Here is a 13,302-nt window from a genome sequence, read left to right as displayed (position 1 = left end):
CGCTGCATCTCCGTATCAGAAATTAACAAGCATTCAGTGACACAGGCTGCATGTCTACATAAGCGACTGCGGTGGGGGTTTGCTTTGATTCAGATTTTTCCCTCCAGTCAGCATGTGAAACTATAAATGAATTCTAACTTGACACACTGACGGATATGCCTACCTATGCAGTAGCAGAGAATGATGGACAGCACGACGGCGATCCCCACGGCGATCAGGGCGGTGCACTTCCAGGAGCAGTGTTTTGGCGACTTCTTGAACTTGAAGGCCCCTCTGGACAGGCTGTTTCTGGGCAAGGGACGCGCTGGCGTGGAGTAGACTGTTCCTGTTGCCATGGTGTAGCCTGGAGTCGCCGCGCCAAAGAAAGGCGTTGTTCCCGTACCCGTTTTAAAAAGAAAGTGCCTGTGAAGGACGGGACATTGAAAGGCTTAGATGAGATTGGCATTGATTAAATGGCGACACAAACAATTTTAAAGAGCATCCCATAACTCAATGGTTCTCAAACTGTGGTGCCTGATCTTGCAGTGGCCATAAAAGGGACCCAAATTTTAACCTTTGTTTGAGACATGTCCAGTCTTGACGCCGAATTACAAATTAAGCTCTTATAATTGAGTTAAGTGCAGCATTTCATCACATTTCACCAGCACACCCTATATATCCCACATGGCTAACCCCCCCACATTAGAGGAACACGACTATGATGTAATATCTGGCATAATCCTGACATTGGATGAGGTGAACAAAAAATAGCTCATAAAAACAATCATCTCCCACTTGCCCTTTTACAACTGGGCCTTTGCTAATAGCCCATTATACCTGGGGTAATTAAGAGGGTTTAATCAAATGCACTACGGAGTGATCGTCCTATTAACTTTTAAACCCCCACGTGAAAAAGCTCTTAAGTAAATGAATTAAGCCTTGTTGCCACTCTTGCCACTACTTAGAGATTAATACCCAAATGCCTCGCGGCCTTCAGAGGACGGCCAGGGGAAATTGGACAGATTTGACCATGCATTGCAGATATTATTCTAATGTGCAACTGTGGACTTGAACTCCTAAAACTAAATGTCACTTCTGGATAAAAGTTAGCACATATTTCCCTCGCAGTATCTGCTGCACTGTCAGGTTCATTTTTGCTGTGTGCGAGTTGTTTTGGAACCAAAGTCTTACATTATTCATCGGAGTTGCATCTAGACTTAAAGTGCTTGATTGTTATACATAACACACTCCTGATTAATATTAATGGTAATAACTATTTGTAGAATGTTTCCTTTTTTTAAAAATCAGATTAGGTTCAGAGAGCAACTTTTTCAGCGACACCCTACTTTACATTCATACACACAATCAAACCAAGGAGCGCTTGCCCAGTAAAACCTGGCATTTCTGTCCAAAGCAACTCCATGGGAGCAGCTGTGTGTTTCAAGTGCTTTGCTCAAAGGCACGTCTTTGAGGTTATGAAGAAGGGACAGGTGTACTTGGGACTTTAGAAAAAATGTCAGAACGCGAATCACAAGGTAGATACACAACATGAAAGTCTTTCAAGGGTTTATGAAAGTGAGATACAGAATTCAGAAACGCACACAGTCAATCTTTAACAAATCCCGTAAACACCGGTGTTTACATTTTTGTACAAGAGAGATAATACAGCTCCTGCCCAATGCACAAACCTAATATCCTTCACCTCTGATAAGACTGAAGTCCTCTCTTTGTGCCATGCGCTCGCACTGTTTTCCTTCTCTGCTAAAGGTCTTACACAATGTTTTACAGAAGACGATTTGTCTCCCTTTTATGTATGCTATAGATCCCAGGAGGAGTGGTTGCCATGGCAGCCGCTAATTTAATACACCAATAAACTGATAAAGTGCTGTTTGCTCATGAATTATTTGTGTGGCATCTGTGAAGTCTCCGTATAAGTTGTAATATTTTTTATTTTTTCAAATCCACGCTGTGCTTTCATTCTAAAGGAATCTTTCTGCTATAGAATTCCTAATCAGATCCAGAACTGGAGGTTACAGACATAACAGTTACAGATCTGTAGAGCTGCTGTGGGTCTCCATGCCTTCAGGAGCTGCAAATTCACCAACATGGGGGATTTTTATTTACATGCTCATCTAAATGCAGTTTCTGAGACACGTTCACCCTCATCAACATCAAACTCACCAGGCTCCAAACACATGTTAATACAAAATCTGACATGCATATAGAATGAGGTTACACGTTGAATATTTGGATTAGTTTTAAGCAGGAGGAAGCATCAGAACCTTATACTATAATGCGTCGCTCACGTTTCGGCGCCGGCGCTGATATTTCAGCTCGTTCCTATCTCTTGAGAGAATGTCGCTGGGCTAAAAACTCCTCTGATCAATTCTTGACTGAGAGAACAAATGTCAGATTGGGATCGTCTGGCTTATGTATGCCCTGACTGACATGTGCTGTCATGGACAGACGGGGATTCCATTTAAAGGTTATGCTGCGCCACCGTTGGAATAGCAATGCTTTTGCGTCTGGAACCTGGAGAATGTTCAGATTCCTCAATCCGGAACAATCTGTACTGTAGCTGCAGCACACTGTAATATGCAGTCGGATATGAATTGAGGTCAAAACCTGCACAATGTCAGACATGTAGTCAGACTTACAGGCAAATAGACACCGCTACCTTGGGAGTTAAGAGTAAGTGGATGCAATGCGATGAGCCAGACCGGGGGGGGATCGTGTGTGTGTGTGAGAGTGTGTGTGAGTGTGTGTGTATAACGGTACTGTGCTGGAGGGAGGTGAATGCATATTGCAAGTGACAGAGGTGCGACGGTTTTTGCCTGTAAATAAGTTTCTAAAACCTGACTTTACTCTTATTTATGCCACTCTACCGGCACAGAATGTTTTTATGGCCTCCCAAGACAAAAACACATGGCCTAGAATGATCCAAAGGAGCTGGAGCCATTACAATACTGCAGAATGGGTTTAAAAGGTGTGATAATGCCTTTAAACTATGGTGCATTTGGTTGTATGTAATGGAAGACTAACCTGGACCATCACTTAATTATAAGAAACATACAGTAACATGTGGCTGTCTTTAAACTACAAACTCAGCAAATGTGATCTTCCTTATAAGAACTTACTTAGTACATAATGTTAAACTTAAACGTGTCAGAATCTGCATGTATCACTGTCACCAAGACAAATTCCTCTGCGGTGCGTTTATTCAGCGTTAAAGGTAATTCAGCCTCTAATGTTGTTTGTTTTGTTTTTTTTCACGTCAGCCTTTTGCCCCAGCTGCAGACTGAACGGATCTAAAGATGAAATGCTGTTGGACATGATTAACAAACGGAGGACCAGTGTAAACGTCTGCGGCTATACACTCTGAATGACCCGCTATAATTGATTACAGCCAGTGTGATGCAACAAGACGCATTACTATGCTAATCCAGCCAGGCCTGGTGATAGAATGTGGTGTGTATGTGTGAGAGAGTGAGAGGAGAGAGAGAGAGTGAGAGGAGAGAGCGCAAATGAATGGCTGTGTTAGCGTGATCACAGTGTGTTTGCGTGCACGCCTGTCTGTCCCCATTGAGAAGGCTGGAACACAAAGACAGCAGCCAGCCTGGTCTCTCTCTGCTCTCCCCACACTGCTTGTCATCGGGATGACATTTGAACACATCCTCACAGAGGACAAAAGACTAAACAGTGAGTGGGTGGATTTGTCTGTGGCTAAGCTTCAGCTGGAAGGGTGAGAGAGCAACACTAGAAACAATGTGAATTGGCACCCTCAGAATATGTAATCTGCCTATTAGCTGCTGTTCTGCGTTAGCATTAGCATTTCAAGGTGAGCGCAGGAATAAATCAGGCCACTTTAATCCGCGTCTGATGGCTGCCACATCTGTATGGCCTTTTTTCAGAGTGACTCGTTGTCACCATCTCACTTTGTCTCCCTCCGTGTGGCGTCACCTGCCCTCACCGTGTGGGGCCTGCTAGCAGGTGCTATTCTGGTACAGCTAGCTCCCCGCCCGCGTGATGGTGTTTCAGTCTCGTCACGGTTTAGTGCGGGCGTATCCACGGAGATCACTGCGGTGCCATCTTTAGTCGCTCCACTCAACACTCAGACAGCTTTTGTGCATACGAGTGTGTGAATTTTCTAATTTAACAAGTTTGATTAGCTTTCGCACATGAAGTGCTGAGTTTATATTCACATATTTATACTTTGAGCTGGTCTGTCCTGACCTGAGATGATCTGGGAATGATGCACTTGGTGGATATGTTGCTGCTACATTAAATTTACAATCAGAGACATTTTCTTATATGTTAATATAAAATTCCCTGCTCTGTATCTGTCACTTTGTTCGTGAAAGCTTTTACATTTCCTGCTCTTAACACTTTTCGGTGAGTCCAGGCATAACACACATTTGACACTAAACTAAAAGGGCTCCATTATGCGTTTAGTTACTGTCAAAAATATGAGCAGAACATTGCACCATTTGAAATAATATATGCTGCTGCCTACGGGAATGCACCCAGACACACAGACCTTAAGTGCCCTGTTTTCACTTAGTGTGCACAGATGTGCAGCAGCAAGGAAGGGTTGAAGTGGATCAGAGTGTGTTGGACTTGATATCCCAAACTATTCTTTCAATACTTGGCAAACAATACAATATCAAAACATGCAGGGCTTTTGTTTGTTTTCTTTATTTAAATGCAGTTAATAATACAGTGAGCCTAACTCCCAGAACGCCATGTGTGCCAAAGTATTAGAAACGCCTTCCTCATACTCCAGTGTGTGGATCAGAGGACATGTGGAATGAAGCTTAGTTATTAAGTTTATTACTGAAAAGCTTTTGCATTGATTGCTCCAATTCTAAAAATAAGAAATGGCAATAATGTCTGAAATGAAGATGAAGTACTTCACTGCCATTTATTTAAGATCTTTCATTACTTTACAAATGTTTGGATTGATGGGAACGCTTCTGTATTCGTTGATTGGTTGATTGCCTTAAGATCCAATTACTTTTGAGACATTTTAATTTTTTTCACATCGGTATTGCGTGTCGTGATATTAAACTTGATATCAGTATCAACATTGAAATTGACTTATTGTGACAACCTGAGCACATTTTTGCACATTAAAACTGCTACTCTGAAATCAACACTGAAATAAGTGCTTGGCATCCAAAATGTTGGCAAAACACTGAAACGCGCACACACACACACACACACACACACACACAGGCAAGAAAACAAAAGGTCGTGGGGATTACCACTTTAGTGCGTCTACAACAACATCCACTTTGGCAAATTATCAAGCATCACCGAAGCGCCGGCACTTGTACTAAAAGGCTAGTTGGCTGATTTAGTATAAATCAAGTTACATTTTCCTGCTCTGATGTGAAGGACAGGAATCTGAATCACCATGTCTGGACTGGTGTGCGTCCCACACACGTATACAAACACACAAAACACAAATCCTTTTCTGGATTACCTGCGCTGTTCCTTTTGCCACCAGAGGACAATTCTCACACATTTTCCACCACAAAAAATGTATTGTCTGTGGGACAGCGAACCACAGGATGATTTTAGAGAAGAGACATAATTTCATTTCACCAGAGGACTCCCTTGACACTTGAAAGCAATGAGGATTGACAGTACATTTATAACTGCAACGTGTGGCTGGGCAGGTCTTCAAAAGGTTCATTCTGAAATGTCATAACGACTGCTGGAGCTGAATCTCATTGAATTTAAGTGAGAAAACGCTGAAGTGGATCCAAAGGACATACATATGTAAGAGTAGACACTTACCTGTATCTTTTCCAGTGAAACACTTACTGCATATACATTAGCTAATGCACGCTATAAAGGCACGAATACCGAATCCACACGGTCCGTTTTCGACAAAAGATCGACATACTGCTCCAGAATAATTACCACATAAATGCATTGGGGTGTTTCACTCTTTTCACTCTTCACTCTATTAAACTAATAAAAATATGAAAATATCATCATTTCTATGGAGACGAGTGGTTAGTGAGGGAACCTACGGGGTTATTAAAAGCACTCTTAAAGATCTGAATGTATTCTCTGCTCTTGAGAATAGAACTGAATTACAAGCAGGAGCACAGCTCTGTTTGCGGCTAATTGAGCCCTTTAGATGGAGTGGTCTTAGCGCCAGATTAGAACGAAACCTGAAGTAGAATAATTCAGAAGAATTTACCTTAAGTGTAAAATCTGCTTTCAAACAACTGCTGATCCCAAGCTTGTTGCAATCTAACAGTTGTCTGTCAGTGAATTAAAAATTAAATTGTTTGTAATTCGAAGTACAATTTGTTTTCCGTCTGTTATAAATGATATTTCATCAGCAAATTGAAAACATTGTGGGGTTTCAGCCAGTAATAATAGTGAATGATGTCTGTTTAAAGGAGACAAATGATGCATGTTCAAATTTGATTCTTTATACTACAATTGAGCTAAAAGACATCATTATTATGTAAAAAAGCACAAAATTGACATACATCAACATTGGTAAGAAATCTGCACATGCATTTCCTCACCTGGCAGGATTTCCCTTGGAATATATTATGTAAAAGTAATATTAGGTGAACATTGAAACCTTGGAATTCCATCCATGCTCACTAAAAATGTAAGTATAGCTTGAATGTAAACGTAGCAAATGCCACTGAGTAACAACAGGCCATTTAATGTACCGTCTCTTTAAGGCGCCTTCCAGAAAAGCCCACGACCTGTGTCAGGCGTGAGCTGGCAACACCGACACACTGACAAACACAGAATAAATAAACATAATACGTCCCCTTGTGTGGCTTTTTCCAGGGAACTAAAAACCTTGGTGTAAATACGAGAACACAAAAACACTGCAACTTTTATCATTTTAAATTGCAGTGCTAAACGAAACCTTGTCTCTTGACACTTCTGCAGTCGCTAAGATTCGAGATGTTATTCACTTACCGAAGGATAATGAGTGGCAGTTACAGTACAAGTTGCACAATGCAGCACTCCGCTCCGACACTCCAGTTTGTTGGTATCGAATGAAATAATAAACACTTATATGGGAGGTTAAACACACACAACCCATCACCCTTAATTGCTGAAAAATCTGCTAATGCTGTCAACTAAGTGCTAAGGAGGTCAAAGAGTGAAAAATAAAATTATCAGATCATAACATTATGATTTAGATATGATGCTTTTTGAATCTGTTGCCTCATTGTTCATGGGAACATAAAAACCTCACACACGCTACACGTTCCACTTCCTGTATCCAGTATAAGCAGCACCAGGACCTTTCTGAAACAAACCTCCCTGAAGCCAACCTTAATGAACACACACTCTAGCTTCTGTTTACGTTTCCTGTCCTGGTAGTTCCGTGGTGAACCAGCTCTTGGCTTTGGCCTCGCTGATTCTCGGCGCCCCTCAGTTCCCACCCACTGACAAGCACTTGATTTAGAGCCCACTGTGGTGATAGTGATTTATGCCTCGGCTGATGATAGGTGTGCACATATTGTTCTGTCGATACCGGTAAGACAGCTCAAGGTCATCGCGCGGTTAGTATTCAATCACTGCGTCTTCCCCAGAATGTGAAAGTGTGGCCACATATCCCGATTGATTCAGTCAGATCATAAAGAGGTCGTTACTCTCTGCTGCCACGGGGAGAAAAAAATTCAAAGTTTACATTTGTCTAAGCCTTGAAGGGGTTCGCTGTGCCAGGGAAATATCAAACTGGAAGGCAATCATCTACTTCAGGCCATTTCTGAATCACAGCGCGATGTACCACACTTGATTAGCCAGGATATTTTGAAGCTACTGATTAAGAAAGATGGAAATGATGTTTCCAGAGGAACGCTTGGCAGACTCCCCTAAGACAAAGTTGCACCTTGCACAGCAAATTCTCATCTAAAAACACACCCTACTTAGCGAGTCTTTCATTAAGTTATGTCCTCTCTGATTTTAATCTGTGTGGACAGATTCGAGGACTTCCACTGTAAAAGCAAATTTGGGATTGTTCTCTTTAAAATTCGGGTTTTTTTTTTTTTCCTCCTGATTTTATCTGGCCAGACTCTGTGCGGAGTGGAGCTCTGTCACATTTGGCGATCAAGGCTTAATTGCAGGTGCGCACAAAAAGCCAAAAGCCTGTGAACTCCTGACAACATATTCTCAGTGGAGAGGACACAACGGCCTCATTCATCAAACTCAGCAGTATCAGCATTACGCCACATGTGGTGCACCATTTTAACCTGGTGATGTCCTTTAAATAGGTCTAGAAATAAACAATAACTTATTTTAAAAGCCTGGACTCAACATTCTATCTCAATTCACAAGGTATAACCCCAGACACATGAACAAAATCATCAGGTGTTGGATTTTTTTGTATCGGTGACCTTTTCATTGCATTTTGGTTCACAATTTTGTCATTGCCAGTGTGTATTCTCAAACACACACTGGGATGCCAGGGTTTCTTTTTACCCGACACCAAAAACATTCACATTTAGAGTCTAACACATGCTGAGCTTCACACCATCTAACACTGAACCTGAAATACGGCCCGCAGAGCTCACTGGTATTCAAGCTCTGCTAAAAAATAACATAAAGTTAAGCAAAAATAACTCTTCGGACACATAAATGGTCTGAATGGACCTAAAGCTGGACCTAAAGCTGCTAATCCAAGTTTACGAACAAGACGATATGGTATAAGCTAAAGTTCAGTGCCATATCGTGTTTATAGTTTCATGAATATGGATCAGACCCACTAGTATGGGTCACTGTTGCAGGATCCTGCGCCTGCTTAACACCCAAACAGTTGTTTTCGCACTCTGTGTTAATGCACAATTAGGCCAAATCCAGGCCTTTGCTCTGGTGGGTGAGGATTTCACTTAAACACATCACGTTTACACAGATATCAAGTATTCCTGATGTCAGAGGGAAATGACTCGACTAACCCTTGCAAGACTAATGAGAGCATACCAGACTGGTAAAGAAGCATTCAAATGAAAATGATAAAAGAATAGCAATTGGTTTGCACAAAAAGTGGGTTGAGGAAACTTTTGAAAACTATAAAAACATTTGGAAATGTATGATAAAATTGATACAATTGATTTAAATGATTTTCCTGTGAACTCAGTTAAATCACATTAGTTTGATCTTTCAGCACTGCCACAGCTTTAATGATAACGCCCGACGATCATGTGTTGTGGGTCATTGTGGGCGACTTACCTGCTCTCCAGGGCCACATTGCTGCCCAGGACCCAGCTGTCCTGCAGCTGGACACATTCCGCCGTACTCTGCAACTCGGCCGCCAGGCCGGCTGTGGGCGGCGGGCTCGGGCTCCTCTGATTGGCCAGTGAGCTGCGGCTCAGGGACGTGATGGACGGATGATGTTTGTGCGGGGGTGGGGCTGGTGGGAGAGGGGGCGGGCCTGGCTGACTTGATAGGTGGTCACCTGGAACATAACAAACAGCAGAAGACCGAGTGTGACTTAAACATTTTCTTTTGCTGATTAAATTTAGACCCACAGTCAGGAGAAGGGATTGTTATGAGGCCACAGATGGATAAGAGTGTGCATCCATCTTGCGTGCGACATATCCACCACATAGCCACCCAACAGACCCTGAAAAGTAAATACAACCAAGAGCAAGACATTAAAATTAGATGCAACCACTGCAAAAACACAGCATATAAGAGCCACTTTTATGCAGACGCAAATAATAATTGTCGCAAAACGCCACACGGCTGACAGTTGGGTTCTCTTAAACAGAAGGTCACTTAGAGAGGCAGCTGTTCTTTTATGGGCGCTTAACGCAATGTTTCACGTTTGATTACAGCCAGAGAAGACCCTCAAATAACTAATGACCAGAACATCCATTAGAGCTCTGAGAGAACAGGTTTTCCAATTTCACACAAAGCTGTGTAATTGGCCCCCAGAATGGCATGTGGTGATTATCTATCTATCTTCCCTGTTTAAAAAGGTAAAAACCCACAGTGCTGACAATTCTGATTTGCTCTAGTGAGCCCCAAATGGGTATCTTCTTTCTTGCCCTACGGAGGCTTGAAGAAGACAGAAAGCTGGGAGTTGTTTTGCTGTTGTTTTGGCGCTGACAGTATGTTTGGTTGAGGCCTGAAGGAGTTCATTTTGGAGCATACGAATGTTGGAGGTCAGTTCAAGCGTATAATTTAAACTTTGCTGAATCACCCTTCCATAAAAACCTTGTGGACTTCAGGTCAGGCGTCGGGGTCTGAGCTGTACTAATGGCTAGACTTAACACGGGAACAACTTGATTTGAAGGACACCTGGCTTTGTTTTGAGAAACACTTTTAAGGTTCTTGTGTGTGTGCATTTGCTCTTTACTGAACTTTACAAAAAATAGGGCATTCAATGCAGACGGATGAGTCTACTCCATTTCCGCAGTGCTCTGGAAAAACATTGATGCAATTCAGAGTGATGCATTTGTGCTGCTCCAAGGTTAAAACCTTTAGGCTCTGGAATCACTCACTCCTGGCACAACGGATTAGTTTTCTCATATTTATTATACAAGAAAAAAATTTCAGCAATGTGCATGGAACATTGTGATAATAATGCTTTCCACGAGAAAAATTCTTGTAGCTGCAGAGTTAATTACAGAGACTGTGGCAGTTACAATAACATCTTAGCGGGGACAGATTGTACTGTTTCATTCTTATGACCGATTGCCTTTTTTAGAACATCTATTTCTTGCAAACCTCTGCAAATGTACATGCCTTCTCCCACCGAGATGGCGAGATAAGAGAAACGGAGCCACAGACACGATAGACAAGACGGACGGATGTCACGAGACATCGATAACCATTTCATCGTCTCGACGGAGGAACCGGCCAAGGAGGTTATCGCCACTCTTTGTCCATCTGTGGTTTTTCCTGCAGAGTTTTATGAAATTCTCTATATGTAGTAGGAAGGACTTGGGTCAGGGAAGAGTTGATTTGATTTTCAGGCGGATTGGAACACAGAATTCCTTACCCCACTTTCTTTGGCATTGCAAGATACAGAAGGTCACTGTGAAACATTTGTGCCCTATTTCTTGAAAACTAAGATGACAATTTTTATGAAAACCTTCCAACATGTGTATTCTCCTTTTTTTGTTCAATACTTTTATTGAAGAAAGCATTTGACATGACATTGACCAAATAGTTGTGGGAGATTTTTGGAGATCGTTTTTTGAATACAGAGAGAAGGGGAGAAAAGAGAAAGAAAGACAAAGAGAAGTATTGAATGGGACCTAGGAAATGTTACAAATGTGGACAAAATGCTGAAGGAGACAGTGAAATATGTGTATTCTCTGATGGACAATCAACAAGTGCAATTTAGTGCTCTGAGGGAGATTTATATAGTGTAGGTCCAAAAGAAACTTTTCCATTTTTTCCACATCTGATCTTGGCAAACAAAGGGAAATCTGGGGACTGTGGGGCCTTGGCAGAGGTACGGACCCTCGGAGTGCCCTCTAGTTTTGTATAATAGCAATGTACAAAGATAAATAGTGTGATGCAGAATCGGGGGTGACATTATTGCACAGTGCTGGTGCAGAAAGCCAGCCCAAGATTAATTAATTCCTGACTGCAATTACACAGCAGCAGCGTGCGGCTATAAATTTCATAAGAGCGAAATCATCACAGTAAGACTATTTCTTTTGTGGACCGGTGATTAGAGAGTTTGATCAAACCCAATCAAGCAAGATCTCTTCGTCACCTTACGCCATCCTTTTTCAAAGTCAATTCTCAATCCCAACAGATGAATTACCCGAGTTCAACGGCGGCATCAGCACAGGAAAATATAAGGCTGCAGTGACTTAGTGATAATGAATACAAGGCATTGCACTCATCTCCCAGGCTAGACCATGAGCCCCATTAGAAAAGTGCTAAGTAGGCTAATAGAAATGTGGATTATCTACCAACACGGCTGATTTTACATCACCTCTGGGCATTTTTCCACTGTATAAGCCCACGGCGGACAAGAGTTGCACTTCACTTTCCAACAGAAGCATTTTTCATATCGTTCTCACACACACACACACACACACACACACACACACACACACACACACACACACACACACACACACACACACACACACACACACACACACACACACACACACACACACACACTCGTGCAACAGTACAATGTCAATGAGGAGAGGAAAAACAACCTTACATGGACATAGGTGGAGTGATAATCACCACTAGAACATAAATGTATTCATTATTATAAAGTTTCCAGTAAACCTTGTAAGTTATAACTATGCAGACTAAATAATGAGGCTGAGTTGATATATTCACATGTAGAGGAAGTCAGTGTCTCGACTGTCCTTGTTCCATGCATATGCAGCCATTATAGCACAACTGAAACGCTATTCAAACGGCAAGGTTGTACATAAATTTGGCACAATCTAATACCCATAAAATTAAATGCAATGCGTTTTTTATTGTGAAACACCCACAACCAACAGACGCACAGGATTTGACTTGGACCAAATCTGACAGCACAACAACAATGGACTACGGGCTCATTAGAATCCTGAAAATGTGGGAGTATACTCTTAGTAACTTTTTTCAAGCTCTGCGGTTGTGGGGCTATGAATTAAACTCAAAAGACGAAACAATGTCTAAACTATTCAAGTACAAGTCTGAGAATAAAGGAGGGAAAGGGACGACGGGTGAGCGAGTGGAACGATGTGACCGGATCGGAAAATATAAATTAAGCAATTCCAAGGTGACTTCATCTCCGTCTTTATCTACACAGAATTCATCAGAATATAACAGCAGCCACTGGTGAGTCTCTCACCTTGCAAGGAAAGAAGCCACATCTTTTATTTGTGTTCTGCTATATTATAAGAAGCAGAAAATATACCAGAGTGCAGTAATTGGGTCTAGATGATCCTATTCGCATGTGGTGGCTGGGGAATAAGCGACAACAACATCTACAGGGTAACTGCAACATTCACTTAAGCCTGTGAGATATTACTAAACACTAAGTTTTGCCTCTTTAATTAAAATGTGTAACTTAACTCCGTGTGGATACTGAAAGACGTGTGCATATTCTGTTTTTAACTATGTATGATAAAGATTCCACAATAGTTGAAGTGCTTTTTTCATGTGAAAGTCATTAGATTGTCGCACAAAGCTGTCCTTCCCTATCATCTACGACTGCAATTACGTGTATTATAATATTAGCGTGTACACGTCATGTTTGATTCTGTATGCAATGACAGCTTAGACTGTGCTGTATCCACATAGGTGATTTTCAAATCGTTTGGAGCCCTGGGGATACAGTGTGTGACACCGTAC

At 41.8% G+C, this 13,302-nt stretch overlaps 1 protein-coding gene across 2 annotated transcripts in view; it reads right to left on the bottom strand.

Annotated features, from left to right (window-relative positions):
• LOC142999350 (teneurin-3) overlaps window positions 1-13,302 on the bottom strand; it is a 126,284-nt gene that overhangs the window by 61,211 nt on the left and 51,771 nt on the right. For both annotated transcript variants that reach the window (XM_076148847.1, XM_076148846.1), the window contains exons 4-5: window positions 9,202-9,427; window positions 164-402 (exon numbers count right to left, since the gene is read on the bottom strand). In XM_076148847.1, coding sequence (XP_076004962.1) covers window positions 164-402; window positions 9,202-9,427 — 465 coding nt within the window. The remainder of the gene's footprint in view (window positions 1-163; window positions 403-9,201; window positions 9,428-13,302) is intronic.

The sequence above is a fragment of the Genypterus blacodes genome, unplaced genomic scaffold, assembly GCF_046128005.1.
Source record: "Genypterus blacodes isolate CSIRO-AG114 ecotype Tasmania unplaced genomic scaffold, CSIRO-AGI_Gbla_v1 ptg000044l_1, whole genome shotgun sequence".
NCBI lineage: Eukaryota > Metazoa > Chordata > Actinopteri > Ophidiiformes > Ophidiidae > Genypterus > Genypterus blacodes.
This window is presented reverse-complemented; position numbering and strand designations above follow the sequence as displayed.